The sequence below is a fragment of the Anser anser genome, assembly GCF_964211835.1.
Source record: "Anser anser genome assembly, chromosome: 12".
Classification (NCBI taxonomy): domain Eukaryota; kingdom Metazoa; phylum Chordata; class Aves; order Anseriformes; family Anatidae; genus Anser; species Anser anser.
This window is the reverse complement of record NC_139733.1, coordinates 23,445,855-23,464,767: the sequence shown is the minus strand read 5'-3', so window position 1 is coordinate 23,464,767 and position 18,913 is coordinate 23,445,855. Positions and strand designations below refer to the sequence as shown.

General features: G+C 50.5%; 1 protein-coding gene across 14 annotated transcripts in view; it reads left to right on the top strand.

The window, feature by feature from the left end:
• Nucleotides 1-18,913, top strand: part of SRGAP3 (SLIT-ROBO Rho GTPase activating protein 3) — a 108,676-nt gene that overhangs the window by 62,633 nt on the left and 27,130 nt on the right. For all 14 annotated transcript variants that reach the window (XR_014571353.1, XR_014571354.1, XM_083795226.1 and 11 more), the window contains 2 exons: nucleotides 7,252-7,437; nucleotides 8,214-8,342. Coding sequence is in view for 12 of the 14 variants with exons in the window: in XM_083795226.1 (XP_083651352.1) it covers nucleotides 7,252-7,437; nucleotides 8,214-8,342 (315 nt within the window). In the remaining 2 variants the exon portion in view is untranslated. The remainder of the gene's footprint in view (nucleotides 1-7,251; nucleotides 7,438-8,213; nucleotides 8,343-18,913) is intronic.

Here is an 18,913-nt window from a genome sequence, read left to right as displayed (position 1 = left end):
ACAAAATGTCTGTTAAGCATTACAGTTACTTTAGGAATCTCTCTCACCTTTGTGCCATCATGCAGTACAACACGCTTACTAGAAACATTTCGCTCTTCGCTGGTTTTGATGGAAGCAGAGAAATTCCCAGCTGTCCTGCAGTGAAGAGCTTCCATGTCTTCATCAGGCAGTGGATCATGCCATCTAACTGTGTCACTTGAGCACAAATAGAGATGTCTTGGGCATGATCCAGGATGATCCCTGGTGTCTGCAGTGTTCTCACCGGCTCTGCCTTCTACACAGTGTTGCCCCTTTCAATTTTCGCTTGCTTGGTGCCTTCTGCCAGGTGCTAATGGCTTTTGAGTTGTGCTCTGAGTTGTCAGTGCTAATTTGTGGCTGAAACTTGACCTGCTTATGAGTCTGGTAGCCTGTGGATGCTGGCTGAACATACCTTCTGCTGATGAATTCACAGAACTTCTAACTAGCATGTGCTCCCCTTCATCTCCCTGCTCTGAGGAGCGCTTTGGTGGCAACGCAGTCTGTGCCTCCAGATGAAATCACATGCCGTTATTCAGGACATCGCTCTTCAAGTAGGTTTTCATAGTAAAAATCTTTCTGTTGCTTCTGTCTCTTGCCCCATAGGATTTTGTTTTATTTTGTTTGTGCTTTAGGTTTAATGAAGCAATATAACATCTGTCTTATATAGGAAAGTTGAGATTATACATACCCGTTCTTCAGTTGTAACTGTTACTGGTACATAAATTACATTGTAGTAGGTTTACTCCTAAACAATGATCTTATTCCATCTTTTTGAAAAATAGGCCTAAACAACAGACCATGAGTGATCGTACTTGAAATTTCTGCCACAAATCTTCCTCTTAATAGTTTTTTTTCTGCACTGGTTGTTGAAGGACTCGGCTTTTGTGAGTCCTGCAGTGGGGGCGGACAGCCAGGTTGGATTAAAAAGCCTGCAGGAAGGTTGGGATTGCATTGTTGGTGGCTGAATGTCACAAGGTGTGTTAGCGCTAGTGACTAATCCAGATTAATTGCAGCAGCAGCATGGCAGGTGCAAAACAAAGTATAACGGGGTTGGGCTGACCTTGGTGCCTGTGGACCGGTGTCCTCGTAACCCACATGTGGGACAGGAGCATCGCTGGAAGCACACAGTTCAGTCAGTCTGAGCTGGGGGCTCAACTGCAGGAAAAGGAAACTGCAAGGAAAAGCTGAAAGTATAATTTTGGTCCTCTTGGGTCTGTGGCAAAACTCACCTTCAGAGGAACTGAATTTTCACTCCATTTACTGCTTTGCTCCCGCATGCAGAGCAGAATGTGTTTGAATGGTCAAACAGACTGGAATGGGTGGACGAGCTTTGTGTTTCTTTTGAGCTGACCTTGCTGCTGAGATAACAAAGCAGTTATGTCACAGAATCACAGAGTGGCTGAGGTTGGAAGGGACCTCTGAAGATCATCTGGTCCAACCCCCCTGCCAAGCAGGGTCACCTAGAGCACGTTGTGCAGGGTGGCGTCCGGGCAGGTTTTGAACATCTCCAGAGAAGGAGGCTCCACAGCCTCTGTGGGCCACCTGTCCCAGTGCTCTGTCACCCTCCCAGTAAGGAAGTGCCCTCTCATATTCTGGGTGCAGTACTCCGGGTGGGGCCTCATGAGGGCGGAGTAGAGGGGGACAGTCACCTGCTGAACGGCAGCACAGCCCTCTGGTGTACGTCATCCCGCTGGAAAGAGCGTGGGGAGAGACAAGCTGATTTCAGAAATCACGGTGAAATATGAAGGAAAGGAGGCCTTATCAGGCAACCAAGATCATCTTAAATCTCTTCAGTACAGACCAGCTCTCCTCCAGTCCATGTTTTTTTGTCCTTGAGATACCCGGTGGAAGAGGCCTAATTGCATGCTTGGCTTGCAGGTTGGTCCACTGTGGTAGTGCTGTTTTGGGACATCTTTGGGGCTGGACTGATGCTGGCATGTTCATCACAACATGTTGTGTACTCAGGAGCTGCACGTTCAATAACTGAGACTCCTGACAAAATCAGGTGCAGAATAAGGACAACTGGCTCAGAGATGCAAAGCTTATTCTTGTAAAATGTCATTCATCTGTAGGCCGCACAAGGAAACCATTTATCTCGCCTATGGCTGAGCCATGTATCCGTAGTACATTTGTGCCCTGGTTAGGCCGCTTTCTCGGGCTTTGAGAGGAGAACTCTGTGCAGCGTGTGGAAACAATATAATTTTTTACAGGCTTCTGAGGCATTCACTGTCTCAAACTTAAGCCAAAATAACTAAATTCATTTTAGTTCAGCCTCGTTGCTGTTTTGATGCAAGTCACCCTGCAGACTCTCTCTGTGGCAAGACATAAACCCCCCAAACCACCCTGATTTTAATTAAATAGGAAGCAGATGACTTTCATTCTGAAGTAGGAGTACCTGTGAGCAGTTTTGTACAGGAATAAGCTCTGAATTAAAGCCAGTTTCATTAATTTGATTCTTGTTTATAGACTCCTGCAGATCGGTTGTCAGGTTAGAGTCTGCAGAGGTCTGGTGTTCTTGTATGCCTCTGCTCAGGGGCCGCTTTCCCTATTGTAAGCGTTTGCGTTTGAAGAATTCAGGCCAAAATTAGGGTAAGAAGAAAAAAATGGCCCCACAGCAACGTTCTAGTAGTGTTTCGTGTAAGCTCTGTGTAACGATGTGCAATTTGATGTGTGGAAGTAACGACGTGCCATTTGATGTGTGGGACTCAGCCGTAATGCAGACAGGCTCTAGCTGAAGGCGGCACACTCAGGTTCGTGTCCACACTGTGATACGAACTGGGGTGATTCTTTGTCAGAAGGTATTACGGAAGGGGATTAATAGGTGTGAAATGAATTGTATTAATTAGAATAATATCTGCAGATTCCTTACCCAGGTTAAAAATAAGCCGTCAGTCTTTGTGTGCCAGCATGAACTGGCTGGTGGAGGTGTTCCCTTCCCGCAGCGAGCGCTGTGACGTGGCAGGCCGTGCCTCCCTGCTGGGCAGATATTTTCTGCAAGGGTCGTGCTGCAGAAGTCACTGACTGGCTCACACAGCAGAAATACAGTGGTACATCGTGCCCTGTTACACCACAGAAACCCACTGAAAAGGCCTTGATTTTCTTTCTTAAAAGAGTGGTACTGCTGCGTCGCGGGCAGGGAGGATGGCAGGCGGTGCCTGTCGGTCTGGTGGATGCGCCCCGTTCTTAGACCAGAGAAGAGGGGAGAGGGGTCTTGGGCTGGCTTTCCCGTACGGCTGTGCTCACCTCTGCCGTTTGGGGCCCCTTGGCCTCAGGAGGGCCCAGGGCTGCACTTAGCAGGGGTCAGGCAGCCTCTGGTCTGACTGCAGTTGTGGGTCAGGACCTAAGGATGAGCTGTTGGGAAAGATGAAGCGCCTCCAGCTGCAGACAGCAAGCAGTACCATTTATGGCTGGTATTTTGGCAGTGGCCTTTATTCAGAACTTGTTATTAACATTGGAAAACAACTTGTGTTGTTAAATAACTAATGAATATTGGAACATATTTTTCTCCTTCCACTGCAGCTAATTAACTTATTTGCAGAACAGATCCCAGGGACGCAGCTGTGGCAGTTTTTCTTTATGAGACAATAGCACAGGACAGGGGCAGCGTGACTTTGTTCCAGGCGCTGGGAAGGCATCAGGGAATTGCGGATCAAAGGGCTGATTGCTGCAGTGCGGGCAGACCTCATTCAACATTAAGGCAGATATTAAAACAACCAAAATATCCCCTGCATTTCCAAGCACGGGCTGCGCTACATGGCAGCAGACGAGGAGCGCGGTTGGCAGCGAGCTGTTCAAGGTGTCCGTGGCAGCAGTGTGAGCTCTGAGGTGTGAGGGGGGCGGTTTAGCCGACGGCCGTGCTCAGTCCTTCGCACTTTGTTAAAGAGACCTTCAGGGAAGCCGTGAGCGTGGCTCCCATGGTGCTTCTTCAGGGTCAGGCAGGGAGGAGGAGGAAGGGCCTCTGTGGAGTTCCTCTGGCCATCGCAGAGCCGCAGGGGCCTGCTTGGGGCTGCCGGGGCCCTGCGGGGCTCGGAGCCGGCGGCACGGCCTGGCCTTTGCCTCCCGGTGCGGGAGCCGGTCCCGTTGGGGGCAGCCGGGAGAGGGCTGTGACAGCGCGAAGGTCGGGGCTGCGGTGGCCTGGGGTGAGCGCAGGCAGCTGGTGAAGTAATTAGGCTTTTCTTGTTAGGTAACTGGGTCGTAACCTTGAGATTTCACAGAAATTGTGCAAATTGGTCCGTCGCCCAAACGCTGGGCTCTGCTGTTGTGTTGCCTTCTGGCCTCTCTGGGTGCTGGAGAAACCTTTCTCATTACTGCCAGGCTGTGCTGAAGTGCGGGGCTTCTCTACTTCGCTTTCCTCTGAGTTTTTCACAAAAAGGTGGTGGCAGATGATAAGGAGGTCTCAGGGAAGCCCTTCGGTCCTTCTCCTTAGGAAGAACCCAGAAAGTGCCTGTTTGATGTGTGTCCTGTGATGTTCGCTGCCAAATCTGCAGTTTGAAATATGTGGCTCGCATTTGCAGGATTTTGAAACTGACCATCTCAGAAATAAGGCACAGGCCTTTGCTTGCTATCCCTTGCAGTTGCCTAAAATTATAAATCCCAGAGCTGGCGCGTTTGTGCAGTCTTTGGTGTGGCATTTGGAGCTCATTTGTAGCTGACGTCTGTGCTTGGTGGGAGAGGCGATCCCATGTTTCAGCCTCAGCTTGTCCAGGCTGAAAGCACCGCAGTTTGTGCTGACAACCGCAGCTGAGGAGAACTCTGTTTTCTTCATCCAGGGTTGTGTGAAGTTGCTCTGCATTTGTGGGTTCGTGCTCCTTTTTAACTCGGGGGTCTCTGACCGTTCAAGGCTGCTCTGGCAGTCGTGGCGTTGCCGTGCGTTGCTGGGCTCGGTGCTGGGCCGCTCTTCTGGAGCCCAGGGAAACATCTGCCTTGCAGTGCTGACGCTCAGCCGACATCTGAGGGGAGCGTTTGCTGAGCGAGGAGGGCATCCTTTTAGTTCAGCTCTGCCTTCGGCTGTCTGCCGGCCGGCGCTGGGTGTGATGTGACCACACCGTGCCTTCTCTGCCCTCTAGCCGATGTGCCCCCTGCCCGTGGCACAGGCACAGTCGCTGTCATTGCGGTGTGACAGCACTTCTCTTGCAAGGGATCAGTGTTGTCCTGTTCCAGTCAGAGAAGGAGAAACGTTGAGGTGGAAAAGCTCATCAGAGGGCATGGTGCAAGGACGCTGCGTGCAGCCATGGGGGCACAGGCAGCGTCCTGGCCCCTCCGACGGCAGCCACAGCGGTTCTTCTTCCTGCAGCGCTTGGTCGCCTTCAGCGTGTTAAAGTCTGGGTCCTGTTGGCATCGTGGTAATCGGTAAAGGCAGAATGAAAGGTACAGTTCTGTAGTAGTTTGAACAATTTGATGTTGTTAAAGCCTTTGTGTAATGGTGCAGAAAGGGGAAGGAATCAGGATGTTTGCCTGTGGGGTTACCATCTGTCCTTAACCCTCATGGCAAGAGAAGTTATTTTGGTTTCAGTCCCATTTGCAGTCATCTTCCTTAAGGTGTTCTAGCAAACCCAGTTGGAGGCTTCAATTAATTTTGCATTGCTAGCTGCTTGTTTGCAGGGGTAAACGTCAGTGCTCTGGAATACCGTCAGTGTCTGGGGGTCTGCTTAACTAGCTTGAGTTTGGCTAAGTCCCTTTGAGAGGCGTTGGACCATTCTTTAAACCTCTCAGAGGGGCGCCATCAGTTGGTAACTGCCTGGTGGTCTTGCTCCCCTCTGATGCCTTCCTCGCTACGGTGACTAACGTGTAGGGTGAAATGTTCATAAACCTCGTTGATCTGAAGTTGTATTTAATCTTGGGCCATTTCAGGGGAATTCTTCTGTGAGATTAAGTCATATGATGCTACGGAGAAAGGGATGGAGTGTCTTCAGTAGATCAAACCCTATTACGGTGTCATTACTGTTTTAGACCTGATGGCAATGACCCACACCCTGCTGTGCAGGCTAGTAGGGCTGGGATAGGACACCTTCATGTGCGTGATCATGTTCGCAGCAGTGACTGTACGTGATAACTGGGAGAGCCCTCATCGCAGCTGTTGCCACAGCTCCCCTGTGCTGGGCAGAAGGCTCACCAAAAGGCAGGAGGCAGAGCCGTGACGTGCCCCAGCGAGGAAGCAGCAGCACCAGTAACAGCTGAGTTTGTGGAAGGGGAGGGGCACAGGGGGCTGCTGCGGTGGGCTGCCCTGCGCCTCTGCTCTGTCCAGCCATGGCATCCACACCTGGACCAGCCCCAGGCCCATTGCTGTCAGCGTCCAGGCACTTAGCATGAGACCGATCTTCAGCGAGAAGTCAGGCATCTCGAGCCTTGTCAAGGCAATGTGAAATAAGACATCCAGATCCTGAAGGGAGATGATAAAAGGGGACAATGTGACTAAAGGCATAAATGGAGAAGAGCAGATGCATTCCTCTTGCCGGCTCTATTAAAATGATCACAATGTGCCCTCTGGGCTTCTGTATCTGAAAGGAAATTCTGTAGTAGAAGTTGCCTTGCAGGAGTTTTCCTGGCAATAGATCAGTATCGTGTATCCAGTCACTGATGGCAAACTTGAATTTAGGGGAAGAGGCATTGCTGCCATCCACCCTGGCACTGACTGTGCTTACTGGCAGCAGTAAGATGGGAATTAAGTGATGATAAGAGACAAACTCCATTGCTGCTTGAAAACCGCAGCTCTTCCACCTTCAAGATGAGGTCTGTTGTCAGAACGGTAGAACAGGGATTTATTTACTCTATTACGTTGATGGGTTGGCTCAGTAAGTTCAGGTGTAGGAAGAGAGGAGATGGGCCAAAAGTAGCATCAGGGTGATTGTTGCCTCTTCACAGTCTCTTGTCATGGAGACTCTAGTCCCAGCTGCAAAGCGCTGGAGGTGATTTCTCATTTCCCCACAGGAAGGGGAACAGTGCTCTTTGAGTGCAGGTGTGTGCTGGAGTCATGTCCTAGTCTGTTCCTGCAGCAGGGACTGAGCGGGGTGTGGTGGTTCTTACACCAGCACTGTGCTGTTTCAAAATAGTGATGAGGTAGTTTTGTGATAGTTTTCTCCTCACCTTGTTGTTCCTTAATGCCAAAGTGACCTCAAACAGCCCTGGCAGAGCAGAGACTGTGCTCCACGCCACCCACGGCTGCTGTCCTCACCTCGCGCATTGATGCATCCTCTGGTCATGGAGGAGGTGACTCACAAAGTCTCGTTTCCTCAGGTGATGAAGACCTACCACATGTATCATGCGGAAAGCATCAGTGCTGAGAGCAAGCTGAAGGAGGCAGAGAAGCAGGAGGAAAAGCAGTTCAACAAGTCAGGGGACATCAGTGTGAATCTGCTGCGGCACGAGGACAGGCCTCAGCGGCGGAGCTCCGTCAAGAAGATTGAGAAGATGAAGGAGAAGGTGGGTGAGTGGGACGGGTGGGGGAGCCAGGCGGGGGCTGTCTGCGGGGCTCCCTGTGCAGTGGGGGGAGTTTGGCTCCGGCCCATTTCGTTTACAAGTAACACCACTCCAGCTTCTGCAAATCCTCCCGGATGTTGGAATCTCCAAAACTGTTTAATTCCTGTGTTAATTTCTGAGAATGAGTGATAGCTTCCTCAGCTGGGAAGCGTTCTCATGCGTGTTGACCCAGCACTGGCATTTTGTCCCCCAGCAAGCCTCTGTGAAGGGTTAATCTGTGCTAAACCTTTAGACTAGTGATCTTTCTGAACAAATGCCCCAGATCCAAGCACATCTGCTATTGTACAGAGTCTCGAATTCTGGGCCCTGTTCTAAATTCTGTAGCTTGGGCCTCTGGGCTGGATTCCACTTTGATACAGCTGCATAAATCTGGATTAAGTCCAGATGCATGTCAGCATATCTGGGAGGAAAATTTGGCCCTCTAATTTTGATTGATGCCAAAACCTCCATGAACGTACAGATAAGGAAGAACAGCTGTGCTTCGGATGCACGGGGTATGTCTGAGCAGAATGCACTTCTTGTGCATGGCTGATTGTGTCTGCGATGCTCAGATGTGCTCTCCTCCAGCCTGGCAAGGGTGTCTGTTATCACACCTGATACCAAATTTTATTAATTAACCTGTCACACCCAGGTTCTGGAATGCTGTGGGGCCCTGCAGGAAGAGAAGCTGTGTAAGGAGCATCCTATTTATGCTCTAATGCTCCGTTTTACTTTTTCAGAGACAAGCCAAATATTCTGAAAACAAGCTGAAGTGTACAAAAGCCAGGAATGACTACCTGCTGAACCTGGCAGCCACCAACGCAGCTGTCAGTAAATACTACATCCACGATGTCTCCGACCTCATTGATGTAAGTGCTTCCTCCCTCTGCATGCATCCTACTGTTTTTTTCTCCTGACAAGTGCACAGCTAAGTCTTAGGCATGGTTTGGTTCTCAGATGCACTCTCACTTAAATGCACTTTCACACGTACATGATGGTAATGAAGGGGGATTTGTCGGGGCTTTAAAATATGCTTAATTGAGGCCTGATAACGTGCTGTAAACTTGGAATTTTTTTCCCTGTGTTTTTTTCCCTTGCAGTTACACGCATGCATTTGACTTCCCCCTCAGCTGATATAGGCATATATGGGTAGAACTGGAGCTGCCATTATATGGGAGTCAGCCTTCTCTGAATTTTGTGGTGGCCACATGATCACACAACAAAGTAATTGATTTTTATTTGTGCTACGTAGAACCTTCTGTCATCAGTGTCTGGAAAAAAAAAAAGATGGAGTTTTTTTGTTATAACTGCATGGTATGAACTGGCATACATGCCAACACCTTTGTGAGTGCATAAGCAAGGAGTCCAGATTTGGATCCAACTCTGTGAGTCAGGCACCTGTAATACACAGTTACAAACTAGAAACTGCTTGAATGTTTTCTTCATCTTTCATGTCGTATCACAAGCATGTTGCGGTCTGGTTGTCAGTGTATATTGTATTGGTTCTTGCTTTGGGACCGTGTAGAAACAGTGCTTTCCTTCACATTAAAGTGACAGCTTCATATCTGTGGCTCTCACTGGGTAGGATTTCCTGCAGCTGTAGCTTTTCCAAGTTCAGAGTCTTTGGAGCAGAATTTGCCATGGGGCAAGCCAGGTGATCCTGAGGTTTCCACCTAGCACGTTGATTACTCTGCATTTCAAACAGATGCTCTCATGGAAATTGCATACATTTTCGTTTTTGTTGTTGAAAACAGAAAAAAAAAATCTTTCTGTTACACTATATGCAGTTTTTATCAGTTTGAATAGGTGCTCAGCACTCTTTAGCTTTGGAGGCAGTTAAGACGTGGTGGCACTTAAGCACACGTGGAAGTGCTTTCTTAGCTAGGGGCAGCACTTGCTGAGTTGAATCCAAGTGTTCCTTGCACAGCGTAGCCTCAGGGCAGTGACTCCTGGAAGCAAGTTTTGTAGTGATGACAGGAATTGAACCTGTGTGTTTATCAGTGACTCCTACAAGCTGCCTTTAAATGATTCAAGAGAAGGGTTTTCCATCTCTTCCTTTGATAGGTGTCTTCATGGTGGTATAGATTGCACTACGCAGTTTCTTCCTTCTGAAGTTGCTTCAGTGAGCACATAAATAACTAATCTTTAAGTACCGGGTTAGCCTTCTGGCTTCATCATTACCTAAATGTATAATTTAAAAATGTGCTGCAGTGTTTATTTTTTTTCCTAACCAACTAATGTATATTTATTCTTTCAATCATTAATTAAAATAAGTCTGCTGCAAACCCCCTGAGGAATATCAAGATTTTAAGATACAATAAAACATGTTCTTAGTATGTCCTTATTCTCTTTATTTAAGATGTGTTCAGCCATCTTAAAAAATACACTGAATAACTCAGTCGTGGAAACAGTTGAACAGCGAGGTATGATAACACCTTGATTTATTCATGGGGTTTCTGGTTTTTGTTGTGTATTTTCTCTCCCTCCACACACGTACCCTTCCCTCCTTCATTTTCTTTTTATTTAATTTTATTTTTGTGGAGTTTTCGAAACTTAGATTTCCTGGAGAGTTGATGAATTCCAGTTTAGTTCTGGCTGTTTATATTATTCCTCCCAACTTTATTTCCTTGTGCTGACACTTCCACTGGAGTCAGCATATGGCTTTTCTTCCGTGCTCCAGGAGTCCCTTCAGGGGACTTTAACTAAAGTATCTTCAACTGTGTGCAGCTAAATTCCCCCCAGTTACATATCCTCTTAACCAACAAAAACAAGATATTGTATGTGTGAGTGGTATGTGGGTGTCCTAATTTTAAATCCCCGAAGCGAGAGCGGTTTATTTGAACAGACTTCTATAGAAATTCACTATATTTTGCAAGAGCATGTCATGAAGGTTTTCAGCATGGTCCAGAAGAAGGGAATCCCCTTTAATGCATTCCACTAATACTGAAAGCAATGGAAAGAAAAGACAGCCATCAGAGCCAGCAACATTGCGCTTTCTGTAGGTGTGTAATGCATGTAAAGGAAAGTGGAGGAAAGAGGTGGTTTTAGCTGCGATTTTAAAGTTAGCATTTTAATCTTAGTACATTTAACAGTAAGAGGATAGTGCCTCTCACTCTGGAACCCCAGTGTTGCTTGCAAACATCAGGTCTGTGCCATTGGAGTATGCTGGGCGTGGGCCACCCGCCCTTTGGGGATGGTGTTCCCCACGAAGGATCCCCGATGATGTTCCCCACAAGGGATCCCCGACAGTGTTCCCCACAAAGGATCCCTGATGATGTTCCCCACAAAGGGTCCCCGATAGTGTTCCCCACGAAGGATCCCCGATGATGTTCCCCACGAAGGATCCCCCTGTTGTTCCGTGGGACGCAGCAGAGGGGCTGAGGGCAGGGAGGTGAACTTGGCCTTCGTGCCCGGAGCCAGCAGAGCGGCTTCGGCAGGGCTGAGCCCCGGTGCTGGGCGCTTTGCCCGAGGGGAGGAGCGAGTCTGGAAAAGGAGAGTGATTGTGAAGGTGCTTCAGGGTAGGAATATTGTTTTGTTTCAGATTGCAATCTGGCTGGCCGTGCTTTAATGGGATCCTAGCAGGGTCGGTGCGTTGCGGTTATGCTAATTCTCCCAGCTCCTCCAGCCTGCCTCGCCAAGAGGGATGATTAACGATGTAACGGGCTGTTGTTCTGGGACACAGGGGGTGATGGGGGCTCTTGCACACCCTTCACATCAAGCACAAATTGCCACGTGCAGTTTTTTGATTTGTACGCAAATCTGAACCGTCAGAACAGTGGAGCAGCTAATTTAGCAGCATTTTCCCCAAATCCCAGATGGCTTGGTGTCATCTATTAGGCACAGCCTTGACATTTCTTCTGCCCTCAACATCACCACAGAATAGTGACTTTTATAACAAAGCCTTTCTGCTAATCTCCTGCTCTGGTGAAAAACGAGGTCCCAGCTGCTCTGGGAGAGCAGAGAGTCCTCCCAGGGCTTCGGTTTTAATGAGAAATGTAAAACTCGATCAGAGGAACCGTGAAGTGGCACAGGGCGTGTCTGTCTCCTTCTGTCTCCAGCGGCCTTTTTGTTTCCTCCTTTAGAAAGGAGAAAAAGAATATGGAGACAGCTCAAATGAGACTTGTACTTAAAGTACACTGCTTGCCTCTTCCCTTGGAAGAAGCACGTTTATATCAAAACACCTGGGTTCTTCTCTCATTTCTGCCATTAACTACATGACCGAGTTAATCTCTTTGGTCGTGTATGTAAAGTGGAGATAAAGCTGTTACCCGTCTCTATGGGGCTCTGTGTGAAATAGCTGTAAAATATTTTGAAGTGTTCACACAAAAGATAACCCTGGATTTAGAAGGTACGCCGTAAGGATCGGTGTGAATACAAGCCGATCCACCACGCTAGTTCAGGCTCTGTTAAATCACTTTGAAACGCAGCTTGCCGCCCTGTAGGTCGGTGTATTTGCCATAGCTGAGACAAACAAGCAAGCAAAGGAAAGGAATTCTTAGGAATTTAATATTACTGCCAAATTTTTTGGACACTAGGAAAGTTAGCTGATGGCATCGCCATTTTTCTTACGGTCAGGTGCTGCTTAGCCCAGAGAGGAAACAGAAACGGCCGTCAGAATTGCTACGCCAGGAACCTTCAGTTGGGTTCACTTACATCACAGTAAAGCTTTGGGTAGTGCAACAACGTAGAGGCCAGAAAATGGAACAGAAAATACCTGTGTGTTGAAAAGAGAGAGTAGAAGGAAATGAAGGGGGCTGTCTGTCTCCAGCTACTGCTGGGGACTGCAGGGTTGGGTAAGGCTGCTGTCCCTGCGTGAGTGACGGGGCGGGTGGCAGGGCGGCTGGGCTGCTGGACACCCGGCTGCCCTCGTGCGCGTGGGCTGGCCTCCTGGGGAGAAGGGGTGCTCAGGGGTGCTGAGGCCAGGTGCCATTTCAGTAGGATCTATGTTTAGGCATCTCTTGCCGCTCTCCTTGTTGTCGTTTCCATCACCGGCTAACTGCTGGGGCACCTCTGTGCCTGCAGACGCAGCGCGGGCAGCAGCTCGGCTGGGCAGTGCTCGCCCCAGGTGGTGGCACGGGGACGGCTCCCCCTGCCTGGGGGCTGCACGCGCCTCCGCTGGCTTTAACAACGGCAACTGGCTTGTACGAGTGGAAGGTCTCTTCTGGGGGGGGCTTGAAGCCATTTTTCCAGCATAAAGAGCCTTTCAGTTGCACAGAGGTACAGAAGTGCTGCCTACGCTGTCCTTCGAGCAGGCTTTCTGCCAGGTGCTGGGCTGCTGCCAGGTGGGTTTGTCACGCAGGCGCCATGCGAGGCACAGCCGCCGCTGCACCGTCGCGTGGAGCAGCCTCTGTGGCTCAAACCTCTCCGAGGGACGAGTGCCTGTGCTGCAGCTTGATGTACGGTACGCCTGCAGCTGGGAGATCTGGCTTCAGGGCACCTTGAAATAGTCAACAGCGCAGCAATAAAGAGAATAAACAGCCGTCATCAGGAGGAACTGGCGATCTCAAAAGGCTCGGTGCACTTCACTGCTGTGTCCGTGCTACCCGGTTCCCTGCAGAGGAGGCCGTTTGGGAATGCTGCCGGTGCCCCATAGCACCCGAACCAGGTGCTGCGGCGAGTGGCGGTGACACACGCGGGCATCCCAGGGCACGTGCCGGGGGTGCAGGGCTCGCTGGGGTGCCTGATTTCCCGTGGTGCTGTGAGTCAGAGTCGAGAACAAAAATCTCAGCTGTTGTGGTTGCAGAGGTAACCTGTGAGCTTTAGTGCTGTGACAAAGCATGCCTGGCCTTTCGGAGAGCCCCAGGCAGCATCTCTGGAGCACGGATTGCCCAGCCAGGACAGAGGTTGCCAGTGGAAGCAGGTGATGAAATCGGAAATAACTGGTTTGTTAAGGGCTTTATGCATTGTAAGAGAATAAATGGTTAGGTACGTATGATCTCTGTCAAAACAGGGCTTGTGTGGATGAAGAGGAGGGGAAAGAGGTGTGCTTGCTTGATTTTCTTTCAGGAGTTTGGCATCTTTTGTTCGTATACTAGTACCCTGCTTTAGTGAACTTACATTCTAATTCTATATGCAGGTAATTAATAATAGCTGCCAGAGCTACCCATTTGTTAGGGGAACCGTAAATCACGGTACTCTAAGAACAATGTTTTTTTCTAAGCTGTTCTTAGAGCACTATATTAAACTAGCAGAATCCAACCAATACAGATCTCCTACGTTTTGTCTGTCCTGGCTTTACTAATATGGCAAATCTGCATTTTTTTGCAGACGTTTGCACCTAGTAACAATTTTTTCCTCATGTGGACACTGGACATTGAAATTGGCTTGCTAAATTAATTAAGCCCTTGTGCTGGTTGTTTTATGGCTTAGAAGTATCGTGCAGGCTGTCAGTTTTACTGCCTGAAGATAGTGAGCAGTCTTGTCCGATGGACCTTGCAGTTTGGTACAAAAAAGCAGCAACATTCCTTTGGAAAAAAGAATTCCCTCTCGATGCTTTTTGCTGCTGCTTTTCCCAGTAGCTTGAAAGAATAGCCTCGAGGTTTTAACGTCCTTTAAAAGATTAATTTACCAATGAGTTCATCTTGGAAAAAGAAACAAAACAACACACACACAAAAGCCCTAAGAAAATGTACACAGAAGAGGGGTTGCTATAGAGAGATTAAGGAGCAAAATAAAATGTAGGTTAAAAATCCTTCAGAAAGAAACCCGCTCCAGGGACCATAGAGTTAATTAACGATAGCTAGATTTTGAAAAGGACTACATAACGTTCGGCTCTGTAATATTTGTAGTTAAGGAACCTTTGATTAGCAGTAATCAAATCTCACGCTTCAGGGTGTGAGTTGATTACGGTGTGTCGGGAAGGATCCCGTCCTTCCCCTGCCCCCACCCCTCTACATACTCCGTTCACATTTGGCCAAGGATGAATGGGGTGTTCAGGGGGTTTTATGTCCCCGTGGCTGCCTCAGGCAAAGCATTGAACTCGATGGACCAAGACTGTTCCTTTGGAAGAGATTTACAGTAACTGCTGGTAGTTGCAGGCCCGGGCACGGCTCGCACTGGGGACGCGATCACCCAGTTCAGGACGCGTTTTAGAAGGACGTGTCAGTGGGCTGTGGCAGAAAGGCAGCCCGGTGCACAGGCCTCTTACTGCGAAAGCTTAAACGATGGGGTTAGTCTGGGGCCTGTTGCCTTTGTATTCAGAACAGGGTGCTTTCCAGGCCTGCCGCTGCTTTGCCGTGGCGGCCACCGCCCGCGGGCAGCCCGGGTGCCGCAGGGCTGTGGCGGGGCCCGGGGGCGCGCTCGGCTCGTGGCTCTGCTCAACGGCGAGCTGGCCAGCACACGGTGGGGGAAACATTCACCGGGGGCAGGCAGCCCTCCTGAGGGTTTGCTTCTTCCCATCTCTTCTGAGCAATTATTTGTGCCCGCTGGTGCGTCTCGCTGCTTTCTGCCTTCTGGCGCGGTTTGATTTCCAGTGCTGTCGGAGCCATCGTACAGCGTGCGGAGCCGGTTTGCTATGGGCAAGTGTTTCTGTGCAGACATCTGTCATCGTACCTTGACCAGGACACCTGTGTAACCGAGATTGTTTCAGTGCTGTGTTGCTTTGAGGGAAGTGCGGTGGCTGTAGGCTGCAGAGGTGCAGCTGTTCCCTTCTCTGCGTTGTTAATACCCGACAAGTAACCGTTCTCCACAGAAGTGACTGAGACAGAAGCAGCGTGTGCTCCCTTTGGACGCTCCTGCTGGGGTCTGAAGATGCTTTCAGGTGCAGTTAGGCTCTAGTGTGGTACCCGGCGTTATCATGGCCAAGGGCAAATGTTATCCTGGTAAAACGTGATTTCATGCTTTGCAACAGGCAGGTTAAATATCTTTTAACCAGTGAGAAAGAGATGGATGAACTGGTAACTTAGACAGCATTTCATTTTTTCTACCACTTCAGCCTTGCTTATACAAAAACCCTCATGGTTTGCCTGCCAGCAGAGCGATTTAGGGTCCCGCTAGCGTGGGGTTCGAGGCCCGCGTTCAGCGCCCTGCTTCTCACCGGCTTTCCTCCTGACCTTGGGCAAACCTGCCCATTTCCCTGAGCCCCAGAGGCACCGTGCGCGCCAGTGGCCGTGCCTCGCCTCGCCTCGGGGCCGCGCTGGGAGCGGGCACCCTAAGGGCGCGGGGCCGGGCGTTGGGCTGGGGAGCTGCCGGGAGGAGCGCGTGGAGGCAGGCGGCAAACTCGGGCCGAGTGTGCCCAGCTCCCGGGGCTGAGCTCCTCGCCTGGCCCCTGCTGGGCAGCTCTGCTGGGGCCGGGCTGGATTTGGCCGCGTTCACGGCAGTTTGACCGGAGCCAGCTTGCTTAACCTCCTGGGTCTCGCTTTGTTTCTTCGGTTGAACACTGTAATATTTCCAGCCCGTGCAGGGGTGTTACGAGACTTAATGAATTAATATATGAAGAGCTTTGAGCTCTTTAGATGAAAGGCACTGCAGAAGGGCTAAGGATTATTATTTGTGCTTCTAATTTATTTTCCATCAAAGGGAATGAGAGGGGTGAGAAGATGCCATTTGTTCTGGAGCTGGGAGCAGGAGTTTGAAGTCTTTTTTTTTTTTTTTTCTTTTTCTTCCCTACCCTTTGTGTGTTTCCCTGAGAATTGTGTGAAAGTCCGTGCTCTGCCTTTCCTTCTCTGGGCACCAGCGTGTGAAGCACCAGGCATGGAGCTAATCGCCAGAGACTTCAAGGGCTGCACCGTGCTAGTGGGGTGGCTGCCCTGCCCATCCGCAGCGGCTGAGTGCTGGGCATTGCCGACAGCTGCTAGCTTCAGCATGAGTCCTGCGTTCAAAGTAAAGGAAAGATTTCACATTGCATTTTTATTTTTTTTCTTCCAAAAGCATCTGACATTACCTTGAGCTCTGTCTCCTCAGACTCTGTGGCATCCAGTGATCTGCCTTTGTAGTAGCTCTCTTTCGGAGGCTCTGGAAACTCCCAGCCCGTGACAGTGGCAGGTATTTTCTCCTGGCTTTGTTTTCCAGGCGAGCAGCAATCATTTTCCAGGGAGCAGAAGAACGACCGGGGCAGGTTTGGAGGGGCGCTGAGAAACCTGTGCAGCCCCGTTCGGGGAGCAGGCCTGCAGTCGCCTGGTCCCGGCCTTTCTTCCGCCAGGGCAGGTCCTGGCCCTGGTGCCCTGCTCAGGACAGCTGCCCTGGGGCTGCTCCTCGGGGCACGCCGACGGTGGTAGAGCTGGGCAGGCGCGGTGCTGCATCGCCTCGGCTCCCGTCCGTGCCTGTGCGCTGCCCCAGGGCGGTCGAGCAGGAGTTCGTGCTAAAACTGTCCTGTGGGTGAGACTCACGGTGCTTTGGCTAGGTTTTGCCCCAGGTTCACCCCAATTCCCCAGGAGCTAGCTTTTTGTGTAGCTTGCTGCTTTATGAAGGCAGAGCTGTACTAGTCCTTAACTGTCCGTATTTTCAACTTATATAATTAGAAGTTAAACAGAGGCAGGATAACTAGTGGATTATGACCGTTCGATCATTCCTGCAGAAACCCCCATTGCTCCATACATGGCTTCAGCTGCTTTAAAAGACTGGATGAGGACAGGCAGGCCGTGTTCGTGTATCTGCAAGCAGTTGTCCGGTTTTGCTTTTACTGCTTGTTTTAGCACAGACTAAGCCAAGTACAACTCCGTGACTTGATCTGAGCTGAGGGTTGTCTCTTCAGATGGGCAGGAAGAACGAGATGACTTCTTTGGCTGGAGCTGCTTGTGGCACCAGCTGAGTTTTAGTATTTCACTTCAAGTTTATCAATACTGATGTTCTGATGCGGAGTCACTCTTTGTGCCTTTCTGCATTGGTTAAAAGTAATTCCTGTGGACGCTGCAGAGCTGGAAAAGGTGTCCCTGACACGGCAGCCCAGGACAGGGAGTCCTGTAGCATGAGATACGGCCCGGTGGGGTTTGGGAAGATGGCTTAATACTGCCAGAAGCAAAAGGGAACCTGGTAAACGATCCGGGTTCTAGGAGTGTTCGATTATAGCTCAGACAATGAGGATTTTCCACTTATTCTTTAATTTGTGTGGCAGCACAGCTTCATAGCTTCTCTAACAGAAGTTGTCCCGTGGCAGCTCTCGTGCCCTGGGCTGGCAGCGTCAGCGCGGTCCTGCTTGCCACGGGAGGTGTTTCTCGTGGGGTGCCTGTGTCAGCGGGTTTTCCCCTCTGTTCCTCCTGCGGACGTCTGCGGCCCGCACCCCTCCTGCGCTGGGATGCGTCTCTGCAGCCCGCAGCTGTGTGCGCAGCGCCAGGTCGGGAGCTGCCAGTTGGCTGCGCTGATGCGGGAGTGCGGCGCTGGGCTCTGCCGCTGGGCCTTGCTGCGCCGGGAGGCAGAAACAAGCGTCCTGGGGACATCTGATTATGAAACTGCTAGCGATGGATAAAGCCGTAACTGTCCAGCTTTGTCCTCTCCCGGGAGCTTCAGCCCTCTCTCACGTCCCAGAAATAGATGTGCTGTGTTTCTGGATCGCAGCCCTGTTGTTCCGCTGCAGTCTCCTTGCAGCCCCTCTCGCCCGGCTCGGTCTGATGCGTTCTCTCCTCCTACTCCCGGCCCTCCTGTCTGTCTCGCCGTGCCCCTCCTTTCCCTGCAGAGCCGCTGCTGGCATCCACATCCTGGGCGCTTCGCCGGGCCTGCCTGCGCCCCCGCTGCGGTGCCGCGGGCAGGGGCTGGGGGTCGCACCCAGCGGCGCGGGGGCTCACTGCCCGCGGCTCCCACACGGCTCCCTTGGGGACTGCGAGGAGAGCTGCTGAGGGGTGGGTTTTGCTCAGCTGTGATTATGCATTCATAGCAGCAAGTCCCCATGCTGTTGCTATACTTAGCATGCCAAACTCAATTATATTGAGAAGAGAGTTTAAAAGCAGGCTTTTGCTGCCAAAATACTGTACATTAGACAATTAGCTCAGAGTTTTATCATTTTCTCCAAGGTGAACATGAGGGTGATCAGTTATGCATGAGAAACTGCTCCATCGTGACAGGAAGGCAACTTGCTAGCCGGGACGGAAGGGCTTGCACGTACTGCAGGGCATTTCTCAGGGCCACCTTGCTTGAGCACCCGTCTGTATTCAATAACCTGGGAAATGGTTTCTTTGCGTAAAAAGTACCTGCAGGGCTGTTGCCAAGGTGAGAAGGGATGCCCTGGGACAGTCTGCGGTGTGGGTCCTCCAGCCCTTTCTTTTCTGGGGACCTCTGCAGGGCGCAGGAGAACCGTGCTTTTGCCTGATTTTTAACCCTCTCCTGCCTGAGCACCACCCGTGTCTTTCCCTGTAAAGCCAAGGACACTAAACGCTAGTGCTGCGGCGAAGGTCCTACGCAGGGTAGTTGCACCATCCGGCTGTTTGTGCCCCTGGTGCCTGTTCTCCCGCAGTCTTCTTTTCCTTGCCTTTTCATGTAGTATCGCAGTATGCAATTAAATATACCCCAG